Genomic DNA, 17438 nt, shown 5'->3' on the forward strand with positions numbered 1-17438 from the left:
AAGCCTGTGCCCATCCCAGCGTTACGAGAGCTGGAGGCCTGGCATTTCAAGTGGCCAGCAGTGAATCAGCTGGACCAGGGCAGGGAGCTGTGAGAATGAGACCTTGCTCCTCTTGGCTTCTGCTGACTTACATTCTCAAGGACTTCAATATCCTGCAAGTTGGCAATCAGGTTTTCCAAGATGAACCTGCTCTTAAGCAGTGATTTTTTTTTTTTTTAAACAGTGTATAGTTTAAATAGCTCAACAGTATTATAGTAAGTGTCTTTCCTTATAGGTAGGTAGCCGTCTCTGACTTTGTATAGGCCTGACTGTCCATTATTCAGAACAGTAGGCGGCAGGGCCAACAGCGAAGTGTTCTGTTTCCTCTGTCCAAAACAATTGCTGGTTTGGTTCGGCCGTTCTGAACACTCAGGTTCAATAGTTGTGTTTTGTTTTTCAGGAGTGGAAACAAAATGTCCGTCAGCGTGCACGAGAACCGCAAGTCCAGGGCCAGCAGTGGCTCCATTAACATCTATCTGTTCCACAAGTCCTCCTACGCGGACAGTGTCCTCACTCACCTGAACCTGTTACGCCAGCAGCGTCTCTTCACCGACGTCCTTCTCCATGCCGGAAATAGGACCTTCCCGTGTCACCGGGCAGTGCTGGCCGCGTGCAGCCGCTACTTTGAAGCCATGTTCAGCGGCGGCCTGAAGGAGAGCCAGGACAGTGAAGTCAACTTCGACAACTCCATCCACCCGGAAGTCTTGGAGCTGCTCCTCGACTACGCTTACTCCTCCCGGGTCATCATCAATGAAGAAAACGCAGAATCGCTCCTGGAAGCTGGCGACATGCTGGAGTTTCAAGACATCCGGGATGCCTGTGCTGAGTTCCTAGAGAAGAACCTGCACCCCACCAACTGCCTGGGCATGCTGCTGCTGTCCGACGCGCACCAGTGCACCAAGCTGTACGAGCTCTCCTGGAGGATGTGTCTCAGCAATTTCCAGACCATCAGGAAGAACGAAGATTTCCTCCAGCTGCCCCAGGACATGGTAGTGCAGCTCCTGTCCAGCGAAGAGCTGGAGACGGAAGACGAAAGACTTGTGTACGAGTCTGCAATTAACTGGATCAGCTACGACCTAAAGAAGCGCTACTGCTATCTCCCGGAGCTGTTGCAGACGGTGAGGCTGGCTCTGCTGCCGGCCATCTATCTCATGGAGAATGTGGCCATGGAGGAGCTCATCACCAAGCAGAGGAAGAGCAAGGAGATCGTGGAAGAGGCCATCAGGTGCAAGCTGAAAATCCTGCAGAACGATGGTGTGGTGACCAGCCTCTGTGCCCGGCCCCGGAAAACCGGCCATGCCCTCTTCCTCTTGGGAGGACAGACTTTCATGTGTGACAAGCTGTATCTGGTCGACCAGAAGGCCAAAGAGATCATTCCCAAGGCCGACATCCCCAGCCCGAGAAAAGAGTTCAGTGCCTGTGCAATTGGCTGCAAAGTATACATTACTGGGGGGCGAGGGTCTGAGAACGGAGTCTCGAAAGATGTCTGGGTTTATGATACCCTGCATGAGGAGTGGTCCAAGGCGGCCCCCATGCTGGTGGCCAGGTTTGGCCATGGCTCTGCTGAACTGAAGCACTGCCTGTATGTGGTCGGGGGGCACACTGCCGCCACTGGCTGTCTCCCGGCCTCCCCCTCAGTCTCTCTAAAGCAAGTAGAACATTATGACCCCACAACCAACAAATGGACCATGGTGGCCCCTCTCCGAGAAGGGGTCAGCAATGCCGCAGTGGTGAGTGCCAAGCTCAAGCTGTTTGCTTTCGGAGGTACCAGCGTCAGTCATGACAAGCTCCCCAAGGTTCAGTGTTACGATCAGTGTGAAAACAGGTGGACGGTCCCGGCCACCTGTCCCCAGCCCTGGCGTTACACGGCGGCAGCTGTGCTGGGTAACCAGATTTTTATTATGGGGGGAGATACCGAGTTCTCCGCCTGCTCTGCTTATAAATTCAATAGCGAGACTTACCAGTGGACCAAGGTGGGAGACGTGACAGCAAAGCGGATGAGCTGCCACGCTGTGGCCTCCGGAAACAAACTCTACGTGGTTGGAGGGTACTTTGGCATTCAGCGATGCAAAACTCTGGACTGCTACGATCCAACGTTGGACGCGTGGAACAGCATAACCACGGTCCCGTACTCGCTGATCCCTACTGCATTTGTCAGCACCTGGAAACATCTGCCCTCTTAAACACAATGCATCCTAAAGAGAGTGAGCGTAAGGTAAGAGTCAGTTTAGCTGTAAGTATCCGTATAGTTGAGCTAGCTGTGTAAGCCCGTACATGAGTGAAACAGGCTCCATATAGCGCATCCTATAGAGGTGCTACGTGAACTACAAATAAGAGCACTTATACCCCGGAACTTAAACACTTGTGTTGACCACAGCTGCAACCCCTTAAACGTAAGGCAGTGGTTCTCAGCCTTTATTGGGCCTCAGAGTCTCCCAAAGAGCTTTCTGAAACCTGCCCACTCCAGCGGCTGGGTTTCATTAGGTCTGGGTGGGACCCAGGCATTAGCATTTTTAGAAGGTTGGGAACCTTGTCTCCTGAGCCCTCCCTGTGTGCCGGCAGCTGGGCTGTGTGTTTCGCATGGATCATTTCATTTGGTCCCTACAACAACCCTGTGCGATATTATTATGAGAGCACTTCGTAGATGAAAACACCTGATGTACACAGGGGTTAAGTAAGTTGCTCAAGGTCATAGGGCTTAGCAGGCGGAAGGGTTGGTCAAGACATCAACCCAGGCAGTCTGGCTCTAGAATGTAAGAACTTGAGCTCACACCGAATGGCTACTTAATAAACTTCACATGTGTAAGCACTTGAGGTCACGCCGAATGGCTACTTAATAAACTTCACATTGTTATTACCCCAGGAAATAATTGTAGATTTTTACATTTAACTTCCTCAAACCCTTTTTAGAATGAAGTGGGGTTTAAAATATTGAATGCTGAAAATTATTCCCATTGTATTCTGTCCAGAATTATTCTTTAGCTTATTTTAAAGGTTTTTCCTTCTCCCCTACCCCCCCCAAAACATAGCCCCCTTTAGGGCATTTATTAACTTTTGAGAAATCTAGGTCTGTCCTTATAAAAGGTTGCACCTGCCTTGTATAAGCTTGTCTGATGTATGGACACACTGAGCCATCTAAACTGCCCTTCCTGCAGCTTTTCAGAGTTAATCAGTCAAGCTGACCCTATTGTCAGGGCGAACAAAAGTTGTGTTTCTGTGTCATATATCTGGGTACATAATGCTTGTCTTGTGTACTTAAGAGTATATAATACTCTTGGCTCAAATAATTAATAGTCCTACACAGTTCAGGGTTCGGGAAGCAAATGGCTTTGCTGCTGTTAAAATAAAGCATTCTCAGGATTGGCCTCGGAATCACTTAAGCGTATCTAAGTGTAGCACAGAACACACGGAGTGGATTGATTTGTTTTGGTGACTAATGGGCTCATTACTAATAATAAGAGAATAAAATTTAAAAATCTGCTTTGGAGGAACTGCTGGGAAAATGAACTCATTCCTTGGAAAGGTTTGGTTCTGTGTTCCCTAGTATGTTTCACACTTTGAAGGGGACCTTCTAGCAAAGAGGGGTTTGGACTCATTTGTCTTTTCTTTCCTCATCTCTCAGTAAAACTGGCCTCCCTTTCACATGTAATCGTTCTGTTTCTTTCATTGCTTCAGTTATCTCCTCCAGCCTACTACAGTTAGTACAGTTCTTAGTAATGTAATTTTTCCTGGACTGAGACTCCTTCAAAGGAGCAGGAACTGTCAGAACCGTCCTCTGGGGAGCAAATGGGGCTACAAACTGGTTTTTGCAGCCTTGCTGGCATCTCAATAATCCTGAATAAACAAATGCTCTGAAAGGGGTTATTTCATTTGCGATATGAATGCATTACTCAACTCTAAAGAAGGTTTAAAGGACCTTCTAGGCAAAAGCATCAATTAACAGTGTACTAAATTGGGTGTTAGTCCAAAACTGACTATATTTGCATAGGAGAGCCTTAAAAATTGCCAGTGATGGTGGTGGTACATCCAAATGGTGACTGGCTGGCATCCTTGGAAGTGGCTGACATCCTATATGTCATATAGGTAGAAAAGAGAGACCACATGTACATTCTGTTTCTAGCTGTGGAGTCTGGACCTCTCTGCACTTCAGAGATCTCCTTTGTCAAATGAGTGATTCGAATTGTGCTTTCCTTAAGATCTGTCCCAGTTCAGACTTGGGTGAATTGATAAATGAGGGAAAAGGAAAGAAAGGCGTGAAAATACCTAGCCAGTGCCTGGTACATATTAAGTGTTCAATACTCGTATTAGTTTTCTTTCCTCCCTTCAGTTTAGACCTTAGCTCGCAGTGGAATTAGCTTTGTGTGTCATGCGAAAATGAGGTTTCTTTGACTGTTATCAGCTTGTTATCTTTATACTTCGTTTTTGGTACCTCCTTTCTCAGCCCAGAGTGAGGATGTTGGCAAACACTCGAATTCACCCTCTCCTGGGTATTTGAACCTAATCACACATGTCCGGTCCCTGGGAAATGGAACAAATAAAGTGTTCGGTTATATTCGAAACAACATCCCCTCTGCCCTTGGTGCTCTTAGCCAGAGAGTCAAGCACAGAATAAGGAAATTCGACAGGGCCAGGTTCGCCTTTTTAAAGGGTGGCGTGGGGCTGATCAAAGCCACTGTTGGAGTTTCCGACAGAGAGAATGTTGGTTTAAATTTCTAAAGTTTACTACACACAAGATAGTGTTAAAACACTTAAGCCGGATGGAGTGACTTAAAAGAGGTGCTGTGTAGGTATCAGTCCTAAGCTGCAAACGCTTCCGGGACCTGGCTTTGCCCTCCACATGTAGGTGCTACCTGAATTAATACAGTGTTAACAAAAAGTTTCCCTAGGTCTAAAAGCTTATCCACCAAGGAGATTTTAACTCTCTCCAGCTGCTCCCAGCTGCTGGGAAGGGACAAAGAGGAAATTACTTTTGATTTCGCTCCATTTTCATGGTGCTGTGTGGCCCCCAACTTGACGGCGTTTGGATTTTGGTTTGCTTTGTTCCCGGCACCCCCCCCCCCTTTTTTTTTTTTTTTTGCAGTACGCGGGCCTCTCACTGTTGTGGCCTCTCCCGTTGCGGAGCACAGGCTCCGGACACGCAGGCTCAGTGGCCATGGCTCACGGGCCCAGCTGCTCCGCGGCATGTGGGATCTTCCCGGACCGGGGCACGAACCCGTGTCCCCTGCATCGGCAGGCGGACTCTCAACCACTGTGCCACCAGAGAAGCCCCCGGCCCCCCTTTTTAGTGGTGTTTTTGTTTTGGGGTTTTTTGTTTTTCTGTTTGAGTATGCAACATCTTGACATTTCATATTATTACAAGATAACATTCTTTAGGGCTAATGTTGATGTATAGGTTTCAAGAAGGTGAGGGTGGGCGATCACACCCGTAGTCTAAGGAATGTCTTGAAAGCTTGAATCACTGTTATGAAACTGCCAAAAGAAACAACTAATGAAATGAATCAGACTTCCGAACACACAAGAGCAAGAAGTCAGTGCAAGTGATGAGCACCCCTCCTGAATTCCCTCTGTCTGTACTTCGAGTTTCAGCACTGGGGCTGCAGACTCTTATGCTAGGGCTGGAAATGGGCTCCAAGAACAGATAGGGTGAGCATTTGAAAGACAAAAGCCCTCTGCAAACTCTCCTTCTGTAAAATTAGACTTAACTAAATGGGAAGGATGGGTGGTGTGGGGAAACACCAGCTCCCATGAAATGTGCAGGCTTCGTGGTTATGGCACCTTGAATTTATATTCACGTTTAATGGCGGTTGATTCTGTAGATAATAACACTGCATACCACAGCCCGAGTCTCCTAAGTGTGGACTGATGAACTTGGAGAATAAACTCCAGCCCTGGGCTGGTGAGGCCTGGTATGCTGTCATGTGAAAGAAAGCGAGACTGATTTCTGCCGTAATGAATAGCAGAGATGCATTTAAATAAGAGGATTAATATGTCTGCCTTCTATATGGTGAATAAATTTAATTTGGAATCCTTTATGGTAAATGGGCCCAAGGCAGCGGCGGGGGCGGGGGGTGGGCGGGTGCGGGGAGGGGATTGGCAAAGGAATCTCTTGTCGGGGAGGGGTGGCAAAGGAATCTCTTGTGACCCTCTGGTGATCACTTTACAGTGGCTCTGTTTAACTGTGGAGAGGAATTATGAATGTCGGAAGCAGAAGAAGGCAACTCGTAACAGCACCTAGATGTATAGGTTTGAATTTTAAACGTATATATGTTTAGGAAAGAAGCAAAGATCTTTCTTCGGATACCACGGTTTTTGTTGGGCCATCTGCATGCATGAATGCACCTACCAAATGTGTAATTAAGACCTTTGGAAGCCATATTGACCTACTCTGTCCCAAGTTTAATTTTTTTTTTCAGATTTTGAGACTAACAAAAAATTTTCCTTTTCCTCTAGTTTAGCTGACTCCATCCCTCAATGAGACAAGATGGGATTTCTACTTTGGAGAGGCCAAGTTGAATGAAGAGAAAGAAAAGAAAAAGGAAAAGAAGTTGCTACAGTCCAATCCACCACACCTTGTAAATGCTTCTAACTGGACTTGAAGGAAGGGGGGAGGGGGGGTGGGGTTTTCAGTGCAAGAGGCACATGGTTTAAATATGAATGAATGAACCTGTGATCTAGTCCTTGTCTTGTAATTGTGGATTAATGTCAGCATTAATCAGCCCCTCAAAGGGAGAGAAAAGCCGGCCCTTTTCCCTCGCTGTACCATATTCAGCATTTGATTTCCATGGGTTCCACCATTTATGTGTAAAATTTGAAATGGTTGTCACCTCTCTCTGAGGAGCAAGCTTGAAGCCTCCACACCAGCTGCTGTTGGAGATTGAAAGCCCGACTGGGGGGCCTGGAGGGACGTTTGCTGGGCTGGCTGCAGAGTGAGGACCACTGGACTCCACGATAATCTCCGAGGGGCTGTGCTCCCCAGGAACGTTTCTGAACAATGGGGACATTGTTGGTAGCTGTTTGGTAGATGTTCTTTTCTATTTATAAGTGACTTTAAACTTTCCCTTGGCTGGTAAGAAATTTGTTGTAGATTTAGCTATTTATTGTTTGAGGCCTGCATGCTGAAACAATGCTTACAGTTGTCTTCACGTGTATGGACGCGTGTGAATGGTTGTACGTTTTGCACAATTTTGTGGCTGTTATGATGTGCTCTGCTGCACAAAAGTGAAAACTTTGGAGTTACAATTAGGAATATAACTGGAGGGTGGGTTGGGAAGGGTGGGGGGTGGGATTTTGTAAATGTCAAGACAGGGAAGGATTACAAGACAGAAACTTAAGTTACATCCTAGAGGTAGAGAAAGCATGAAGGTCATTTTTCTCAGACTCATCAACTTTGACTGGGGTTTTGTGGGCTGTGGTGCTGCCAATGGCTCCTGGGGCAAGGGAAGGCTTCTTTCTGCCCTTCCCCTTCCTGTCCGATTCACTCGCTTCAATCTCAGCTACTGAAATTTGGAAAGGACCAAATCGCTTGGCAGTTGTTTTGTTGTTGTTGTTGTTGTTTTTTCTCCTCTGTGTAATATCCTGAAATCCTGGAAAATGCTATGGACTAGTTCTGTATATAGGGCACAGGTAAAGGCATTGTCCAAAGTTTATTTATTTATCTATTTATTACCCGATGAGAATGCTTGGCCATAACCACAGTTAACAGGAGAAAACGAAACACTCACCGATGGAAATTAATTCACTCACCGGATTTACTTGACCTGGATGGGTCCTTCTCTCTTCCTGCTGTAGGGTTTAGCAAGTGCTAAAAGTTCTCCAAGGCAATATTCACATGGGTACAATGTATACTTTAGTGCTCCCTCTTAGGTAAGTCTCTAAAAGAACTCTTTGGTGCACAGAAGTGACACATATGGCCCCCAAACACCAAAGAATTGTAAGCAGTGGCCCTTGCTGAGAGGCTTTCTGGGAGAGTTGGGGATCAGTTGTGAATACGTTCTTTGCTAGTTCAAGTGCTTGTTTCCTAAACACGTGCCGTGATAGTTATTAGTGGTAGACTCATAGGTGCTTCCTCACAGGTGTCCGGGGAAGCTCAGAATTTGCAAATTCGCACTGCTTTCATTGCTGTTTCTCTCATTACTGTATTTTAGAAAATAGGGTTTAAGACCAATAACCTTTGACATCGTGTGTTTGCATTGTCTAATGACAGATGAATCCTTCACATTTCTCTCCACCTGAATATGTTAGACTAATTGTACATGTCTTTTCGTGCCGTGAATAAGTGGGTTATAGTTGGACCAAAATAAATGAACGGTTGGAATCAAAGGGTCTCAATACTTTGCGGTAGTCAGCCCCTCACTTCTAGATGTGTTCTAATCCAGCGGTCCCCAACCTTTTTGGCACCAGGGACCGGTTTCGTGGAAGACAGTTTTTCCACGGACTGGGGTGGGGGGCGTGGGGAGCGGTTCAGGGGGGATGGTTCAGGTGGTAATGTGAGCGGCGGGGAGCGGCAGATGAAGCTTCGCTTGCTTGCCCTCCGCTCACCTCCTGCTGTGCGGCCCGGTTCCTAATGGGCCTAGGACCAACACCAGTCCACGGCCCGGGGGTTGGGGACCCCTGTTCTAAACAATACAAACGTCTGATTGTACCCTGGCAGTATATTGTAGCAGTTACAGCTCCGTAGTTTATGATGCAAATCTGCCAACATGTGGGTGTCACTGCGTGGCTTTTGAAAGCAGGGTGAATTTTTTGCAGTTGTTTCAAAGTTGTGGTCTGTCCTTGAATTCTCTATTAGGGAGCTGTGGTCAGGGTGGGCCCCCAGCCTGCAGGGAACTTTCTGGACTCCCCACTCTTTGAATGGGTGGAGGCATTTGGGCTCACTACTTGACCATTCTCACCCTGTGAAACGTCCTACACTTTGAAGCAAATACAATTCACAGCACAGTGCACACAAAAACCTTGGCATAAGACAGAGAAGGTTCTTCTTATTCTGTGGACTGGTTGCTGTGGAAACGGATAACAAAGGGCAGCCTTCCACTTCTGGTATAATTGTGTAGCCCCCTTTTCTCTGGGCTTGACACCTGTCTGAATAAGAATGATTAGAGCTGAATAATATCCCTCTCTTGACTATTGAATATGTGGTTCACGTACAAAACTGTATAAGTTGAAGTAAAGTGTTCGTGTTCATATGTACTTGTTTGCTACTACATCTTTGAGGTTTTGTAAAACTGTTATTTTTTTTTTCACAATGTGAAACTGAAGGTCAAATAAATTATTAGAGATTTTCTCTTCATCGTGTGTATGGGTCTTTATTTGAACACAACATAATTTTAGGCATTGAAAACTTGTGCTTTTTCTAGTTTAATCCAAAAGAGGATCATTTCTATTGGATGTCTTCTATTTCACCATTTAGTTACGTCCATTTATGAAAGCAATTTTGCACATTAAATAATTTAAATTTTTGACCTTTTAGAATATTTAAGCAAACCAAAACTACCTCAGTTAGGGTTATTGATAGCTTAGAATATAAAGTCATGTACTATGCAAGGATGAGACAGCATACTTAGTATATAGAAGGAATTTAGTTTCTGTACTCATCATGTGGGATATATTTTGATAGGAAAGCTGTGAGAGAAGGGGCTGTAGTTCAATCCTCTTTTCATCTGACATGACCTTAGAATCATTTAAAGTGAGTGGAAATATGTGCATATTATTTCTCTGAAATGGCACAGAAAATCACAAGTTTAACCCCTCTGGTATACTTAGCTTCTTGCAAGTGGAAAGCCGCCATCCCAGCTGGCTCATTGTAAAGCCAGAGGAAGCCTCCTGCTTCCACCTCGTGACGGCTTCGTGTCACAATGAGATGCTCCTTTATCACTTAGGGTGGACCCCTTTTTAATGGGCAGAGCAACATTGGGCATAATCTTTTTTGGAGAGAACATAAATGCTACCTAATTAGAAATCTAGGAGCTCTCACAAGTAGGCAGAATGCAATTACCGCCCTTGGACTTTGACCAAGATGCCAGAGCAGATGCCTCAGGTTTTACAGAAGCATCATTCAGTTCTGTGCTGGGTGAGGCTGGTCTAGAGCCAAGCTTTGAGAATAAATGACTGACAAGAGTCCTCAGACACCTTGGTGCACGGTGCTGATGACCCATGGAAACCCTGTTGATGACACCATATATGACACCAGTCCTCAGAAGGGTTGAGAATAATTCACGTAGAGATGATTGGGAACCGACTTTTCATTCTCAGGATTTCTTTTTCTTTATCATCTCAGTTGGGATGTGTAAACAGATTAAAAGATAACTTCAAATTCCTAATTTTCAGTCGTTTGGAAATTTCAGTTCATTCAAGATTCACATCACCCCAAGCAGCAGCTGTATTAGTTTGGATTGCCTTCAGCTGCATGTAATAGAAATTTGGCCATGGTGGTTTAACCACAGTGGTGAAACCCTTTGGAGGCTGGCAGTCCACGGCTGGGACAGTATCCCTACGAGGCCATCAGGGGTCTGCAGTTCTTCTTTCTGCCTTGGCATCCTGGGCATGGGCCTTTAGTCCTCACGCTTACAGGATGGCAGCTGTACCTCATGGCATTCCATGTGCTTTCTAGGCAGCAAAGATGGGGACAAAGGGGGAAGAAGTATGTGTCAGATGAAACTTCCTTTTTCTTGGGACAATAATCGTTTTCCCAAAAGGCCCACCTAGGAGACTTACATTTATCTCTCATTGGCCAGAACTGGGTCTCAGGAACTTCCAAAGAAGTAAGGGAGCCTGATAAGAGGAGTACTTTTTTTTTTTTTTTTTTTTTTATGTTTATTTTGCATTATCAAGATACTCTTCAAGAATCTCAAGAGACTTTCCTTCAGCAAAAGTCAGCAATTAAATTCAGCAAAAGTCAGATTAAAAGAAAATTTGCTATTATCCGTATATGCATGATAGGTAAAAATCTGATAGCAGGACAATTGCCCTCATCATGCGGGATCCTCCCGGACCGGGGCACGAACCCGTGTTCCCCGCATCGGCAGGCGGACTCTCAACCACTGCGCCACCAGGGAAGCCCAAGAGGAGTACTTTTATGGAGGCATGATGCTGCCTGACACAAAAGGTGATTTTTGTTGGCAAGGGTGAAAGGGAGAACACACGTTGGCTAGGCAATTAATTGCTGCCTAGGGTCTGTCACAGTGGATAATCCAAGGGTCAGCTTAAACAATAGCCCCGGTGATTGAGTGATTACGATGTGCTGGGACTGCACTAAGGACATGTGTCGTTCATCTCTTTTAATTCTCACAAAAAATGCAGGTAAGTACAGAGAGGTTTCTTAACATCTGTAAGCCTCATCTCCTTCCTCTATAAAATAAGGATGATTAATATTCTCTAATAGAAACATTTAATAATATACATTTAAGCACCAAGCCCAGTGCCTGGCACATAGTAGTTTCTCACTAATTTTCAGCTGTCATTTTTAGACATGCTAAACATCCAATAAATCAAAATCTGAGTGCTTATTCTGTGTGAGGAATTGTGTTAAAAGTTTGTATGTCCATCACCTTAACTGATCCTTACAGCAATCCAATGAGAACAGACACTATTTTTTTTTTTGGCCACACTGTGTGGGATATTAATTCCCCCCCCAGGGGTCGAACCCATGCCCCCTGCAGCGGGAGCACAGAGTCTTAACCACTGGACTTCCAGGGAGGTCTTGAGAACAGGCACAATTGCTACCCCATTTGGTAGATTAAGAAACAGGTTTGGAGAGATTAACTTGCCCAAGGGAGTGGTGAAGCCTGGATTTCAAGGCACACTCTCTGACCTGTCCAGGAATGTGGAGAACGGTGATTCATGGGGCTGAGCCTGATTGTGGGAAACCCAGGGCTGCCCATGTCCGTTGTGTCTGGGAAGACTTGACTTTGTGACACTGGCCGAGAAGGTTGCAGCTGGTGAGTCCCACCCCTGGACACCAGGACTAAAGAAGCACAGGGAAAGAATCTGCCCTCCAACTCACAGTGTTTCTTGACAACAGGCTTCTAAGATTCTGATTGAGGAGAATTTTAAAATAAATGGGGGCCCTGGGTGGTTGTTATACTTGATAATTCATTAAGCTGTACACTTAGGCTCAGTGTACTTTTTTGTTCATACAATGTTTATTGCCTGAGAGATTGAATATACAAATGGACAATGGCCAGAGCATAATAAAAATAGAACTCTGACCCACAGTCTGCAGCAACCAGCGCAGGAAACCAACCCCATTATCTGCGGTAACCAGCCCAGGATGTCAGCCTGCAATCTGCAAAACAGACTTGCAGGAAGTCAGATTACTATCTCTAGCAACTGGTCCCAGAAGCCAAACAATAACCGTGTTAACAATTGGCCCCAAACAGCCAGGAATTGATTAATAACTTCCAGCTTACTTAATTTTTGTTACTGCTTCCAACTTGGGACCAACCAGAGCAAAATCAAATATGCCCCCCTAACTATCACATAGGGTACCTACTTCTAGTTAGCCTGCTTCCAGCTTCCCTAGGCCACCAGCCTTCAATCAGGGCATATCTGAAACCTTCCCTTTTTCCCACTTACACAGCTTTCCCACTTCTGAGCCTGCCTTTGAGTCTCTTCCAAAACCAAGTGACAGTGGCTGACTCCCCTGCTATAGCAAGCTCAAAATAAATAGCCTTTGCCTGTTCTCATTTGGTCGTTTTTCATTTATTTTGATAGACAAATGTTTGTTCAATAAAAAAATTAAATATTTCAACAAAAAGTTTCATAAAAATGAGGTGGGAACCAACATTTTGGGTCCTGGGCAAGCTGGGCTTTCAAAGGGCTGTTATTTTCATCCTGAATGTCAGAGTAAGATGAAATGTACACAATACATATAGTATGAGAAAAATGGATTTTGAGTTAATGGGGTTGAGATTAGGGCATCTGGTTTGCCAAAGGGAGAGCAGTTGCTTTGTTTGGGAATATTCTGAATAAAGTGAGAACACTAAAGTGAGTTTTATAGTTGTATTCATGTGCACATGAATGTATGAATAAACGCAAAAATCTTAGCAGTTAATTCCTGGTCTTGCCTGTCACAAATCTTAAGTGCTTTGCCTGTCTGACACATACTTAGACAAGCCATCTGTCCTGTATTTGAGTTTAATCATAGACAATGAATTTTAAAGCTGTTATTTGTCAGACTTTGGACCACTAAGTGCAAGACCTAACTTTCAGAAGAAAAAAAAGTGTACATTAAGGCATGACTAGGAATTAAAAGCAATTTGACTAAGTAAATTACAAATCTACCATAATCTCATCCAGCTCTGATTACAACCCAGCTTGCTTTGTGAATCCGGGGAAAACCAAATGAGACAAAGTTTCTATCTTTCTCTCTCTGGTCCTGTTTCCTTGGCAACCATAATCTTTATCTGCACAAAGATGGGGGACTGCGTCGAGGAAAGGCAGTTGGAGGTGCAGCCAAGTCTCTCACTAATCCTTTTCTTCGGTTATCAGATGATTTGTCTTGTTACGAAAAGTGATTTTACACCCAGTTTTTAGATGCTGCTGGGAGCATTTATTGGACATCCTAGAAGGGCTGAGGGTACTTGCTAATATTGTAGCTGCAAAGAAGATGAAATCAGTAGACACAAATTGGACACCTGCAAAGTGAAGGACTAAAATGTCTCTCTCTGAGGATCTAACTAATCTAGGTGCAAACTCTAAATTGCAAACACCGGTGTCCCACTCAGCCATCTCCACACATTCTGGCCCAGGCATTGCTGCCACAAGAACCATTTTGAGAGAACAGATCTAGGAATTGTACTTGCATGTGTCTGCTCTGAAGGGAAGGAAGGGAGAAAGAGGAGGAAGCAGAAGAAACCCCAGGGAGACGTGTCTGGTGGGTGGTGGTCCACCTCACGTCCCTTTCTGGCACCTCCTGAGAGTGTAGCTATTCAAGAGGTAGAGAGGGTCAGTCAGCGCCCTTTCTCAAAACGGAAACACCTCAGCTCCATTGGGGGGCTGTTAGCCATTCATCCCTTCCTGTGAATCAGGCCACTCTGAGGGTGGCCGGGGGTTGGGAACCCTGGGGGGAGCGCCTGCCCGAGGGGGGCTCGAACAGGAAGACACACCCAGGGGGACACTGGGAGTCAGGAGGCCTGTTGGTGAGTCAGTAGCAGGTGAGAGAAGGATGAGAAAGGCAATATTTTACTTCAAAATGTTACAGTTAAGGAGGAGGGAGGGATAAATAGGCAGAGCATGGAAGAGTTTGAGGACCGTGAAACTATTCTGTATGATACTATAATCATTGACACATGCCATTCTATATTTGCCCAAACCCATAAAATGTACACCAAGAGTGAACCCTAACAAACTATGGACTGTGGGTGACAATGATGTGTCCTTGTAGGTTCCTAACACACACAGGCTGTAACAAATGGACCAACTTTGGTTGATAGAAGGGAAGGTTGTGTGCTGTGCTGGCCAGAGGAGCGGGTAAGGGGGTGTGGGGGAACTCTGTACTTTGCCCTCAATTTTGCTGTGAACCTAAAACCGCTCTCAAAAAAGAAAGTCTATGGGCTTCCCTGGTGGCGCAGTGGTTGAGAGTCCGCCTGCCGATGCAGGAGACACGGGTTTGAGCCCCGGTCCGGGAAGATCCCACGTGCCACGGAGCGGCTGGGCCCGTGAGCCATGGCCGCTGAGCCTGCGTGTCCGGAGCCTGTGCTCCGCAGCGGGAGAGGCCAGAGCAGTGAGAGGCCCGCGTACAGCAAAAAATCAATCAATCAATCAATCAAGTCTATTAAATGCCAAAAAGTAAAAAGAAACAAAAGGAGTCTTTTAAGGATGTCAAATAAATTGTTAAATCTAATAAAGTATACAGTATATATATATATATATATATTTTTTTTTTTTAACTGTCGCCATGGGTGGACTCCATGTACTGAAAAGAGAGGAAAACTCTCTTCCCATCCCTGCATTCATTGTCCCGGGACCCAGGATCAGCCTGCCTAGCGGAGGCTTAGGATGTGGAGTCATGATGGGTAACTGGGGAACCAGCCACCAATTATAACATCGCCGCTAGGAGGATTTGTCCCACATTCCAAACGGCGAACTTAGAATCCACACTGCTAGAATCGACTGACTCACAGGTTAATGACAGTCAGTATTTTAGCAAATACCTTGAAGTGAATATCTGCACTCACAGTGTAAATGCTGATTCAGAGATTTTTATTTCTGCACATTTTTTTCCTCCACAAGACTTTGTGTTTGAAATTTAAGTACTGTAATATATTCTTATTTCCATGTTCAGGTATTTCTCTGGAGCAGAAAGCTAACTTCATACGTGGCAGTGTGGGTGTCCAAACGCCCATATAACTAGAAATTCATTTCGTCATTCATTGGTTCACTGGCTAGGAAAAAAATTTAAAAATAATCAGAGAAGGAAGGGATAATAATCTCAGGTGGAAATGTAGAAATGTTCAGAGATAAACCAAACCATTTGGGAAGAACAATGGGTCTTTCAGAAAGCTCTGGTGGAGCTGATTAAAGTTAGCTGGGGGGAAGCAGAACGTTTCTCTCTCGGATGACGTAGGTGGGCCTTGTGGCCTGAGCTAGGGCAGGCTCCTTGAACTTCCTGTGAAGAGGCACCTTTCCGTCTGGGCATCGCTGGGGCTGGAGAACGGGATGGGGCACAGAGGCACCATGGAGGCAGGTAACACTGCCGGGTGCCCTTTGCTTCCAGCAGACCAGAGAGAAGGCTGTGAGGTGAATGGGTCTAGGGGCTTGACTGCCTGTACAGCCTCTGAATGCACTCAGAGCTTTTCTTGCCATCCAAGAACCATGTCCAAGGGCAGAGAACCACGGAGTCCTGGGGCCTCTGGGTTGGCACTGCTTGTGCTCTGACATTCAACATTCAGTGAGTTACTCAGGCTGGCTGGAGATCCCTTCCTCCTTCTGAGAGCAAGGGATGGGCAGGAACGCTCCTTCTGCATCTCTGAGAAAGCTTGTATGTGCTCTTTCAGAACCAGAGAGGAAAGGAGCCACCCTCGAGGTGGGAAGCGGAAGTTGTAATTGCACCTGGAGACTAGGGGCCGGCAGCAGCCCTCAGTGGTGAGCAGAAAGGGGGAAAGCAGAGACAGACAGTGCAGAAGAGCTGCCCTCTTCTCTCCGGGGTTTGGCTTACGCATGAACACCCGTGTTCACAGGTGGACCTGGAGAGGTAGCAGAGTCTGTGATGGGCATAGCATCGGTCTCGGTAACCTACTACACTGGATAGGATCTGCACAAAAGGGAAGTGGAATGAGTAGACGGAGCAGCTGGTGCCTGACATGGTGGCCCCTCTACCTACTACCAACATGAAACGTTAATGTTTAGAAAAGTGCTTTCCCTCCTTCCTGCCTTGCTTCCCAGGGGTCCGACCTGGGATGCAGTCTGAACGCCATCCCTACCTTCTCTGGTTGTCTCCCCTTATTCTTCACAGGCCTTTCTCCTGAATGTCTCTTGCTGGGCTCCTCCTGTCTTGATGTCTGCTTCTCGGAGGACCTGACTAACTCAGGAGGGTTACAACTGAAGGCTAAGATTGAAATCACCCGCTACCTGCTATCTCACCCTGTGGGCCTGTGATTTCATGTGGGCCAGGCAGGTGTAGGAGCAGGTGAGGGAAGGTTTGGAATAGGGATGAGATCACCCCAGTGGCCCAGCTTTCAGTATGTCACTTTCAGAGGGATAGTTTCTTCACTTTCCTTTTTATATTTGGGGGGATGACTAAATGGTTTTGAAAACTTCCTAGCATTTGGCAACAATCTCCCTGAGCAGAGTGATATGATTGCTCTGCTCACAAATAAGCTGCAAGTTTAGGCAGGATTTTCAGAGCATCTCAGTGTCTAACAACTCATGAAAAATTGGGTGTAATTTCAGGATGCCTAACATCTGCTTAGTTCATTTTGTTACAAGTCACCTGGGCAAACACTCTTCCTCCCTCTGCCCCATAAATGAGCTTATATCCAATTAGAACATTCTGGTTAATAACAGCAGCAATCGCCAGGGGCAGTCTACAACAAAGCCTTAAATGTAATGGCACTTCTCCATGTTAACAAAACCGAACCATTATTTTTCTTTTAGCTCAGATGGACTATTTGCTAATGTCTTACCAGCTCTCACAGCTTATTCTTTGAGGAAGAAGCAGCCTTGGTTTCTTTGAGAAGAAACTACACCTTTTATCTGGGGGTTTTGAATAAAAGGATTTGGGAGGCATTTAATGTGCATTTTACAAGAACGTGGTTTCACCACAGCCCATCCCTTTCTGATCAGTTTTAAAAGCATGACTATTGCATCTATTCAAGATTTTCCAGTGGAGACCTTTGAGCATGGTTATGAAATAGATGCCGAGCAGGCCGAGTTCCACAGTTATTTCTCCTCCTATTTTTCCC

General features: G+C 45.7%; 1 protein-coding gene across 2 annotated transcripts; it reads left to right on the top strand.

The window, feature by feature from the left end:
* Window positions 1-445: 445 nt before the first annotated feature.
* ENC1 (ectodermal-neural cortex 1) lies at window positions 446-6563 on the top strand. 2 transcript variants are annotated; one of them, XM_007461612.1, is made up of 2 exons: window positions 446-2249; window positions 6490-6563. In XM_007461612.1, the coding sequence occupies exon 1, from the start codon at window positions 453-455 to the stop codon at window positions 2220-2222; it is 1770 nt and encodes a 589-aa protein (XP_007461674.1). In that variant the 5' UTR covers window positions 446-452; the 3' UTR covers window positions 2223-2249; window positions 6490-6563. The 2 variants fall into 2 exon arrangements, with proteins under 2 accessions (XP_007461674.1, XP_007461675.1); XM_007461613.1 differs by lacking the exon at window positions 6490-6563 and having other exon boundaries at window positions 453-543; window positions 640-2222.
* The last annotated feature ends 10875 nt before the right edge of the window (window positions 6564-17438 follow it).

This window comes from Lipotes vexillifer, unplaced genomic scaffold (genome assembly GCF_000442215.2).
Source record: "Lipotes vexillifer unplaced genomic scaffold, Lipotes_vexillifer_v1.1 scaffold779, whole genome shotgun sequence".
NCBI lineage: Eukaryota > Metazoa > Chordata > Mammalia > Artiodactyla > Lipotidae > Lipotes > Lipotes vexillifer.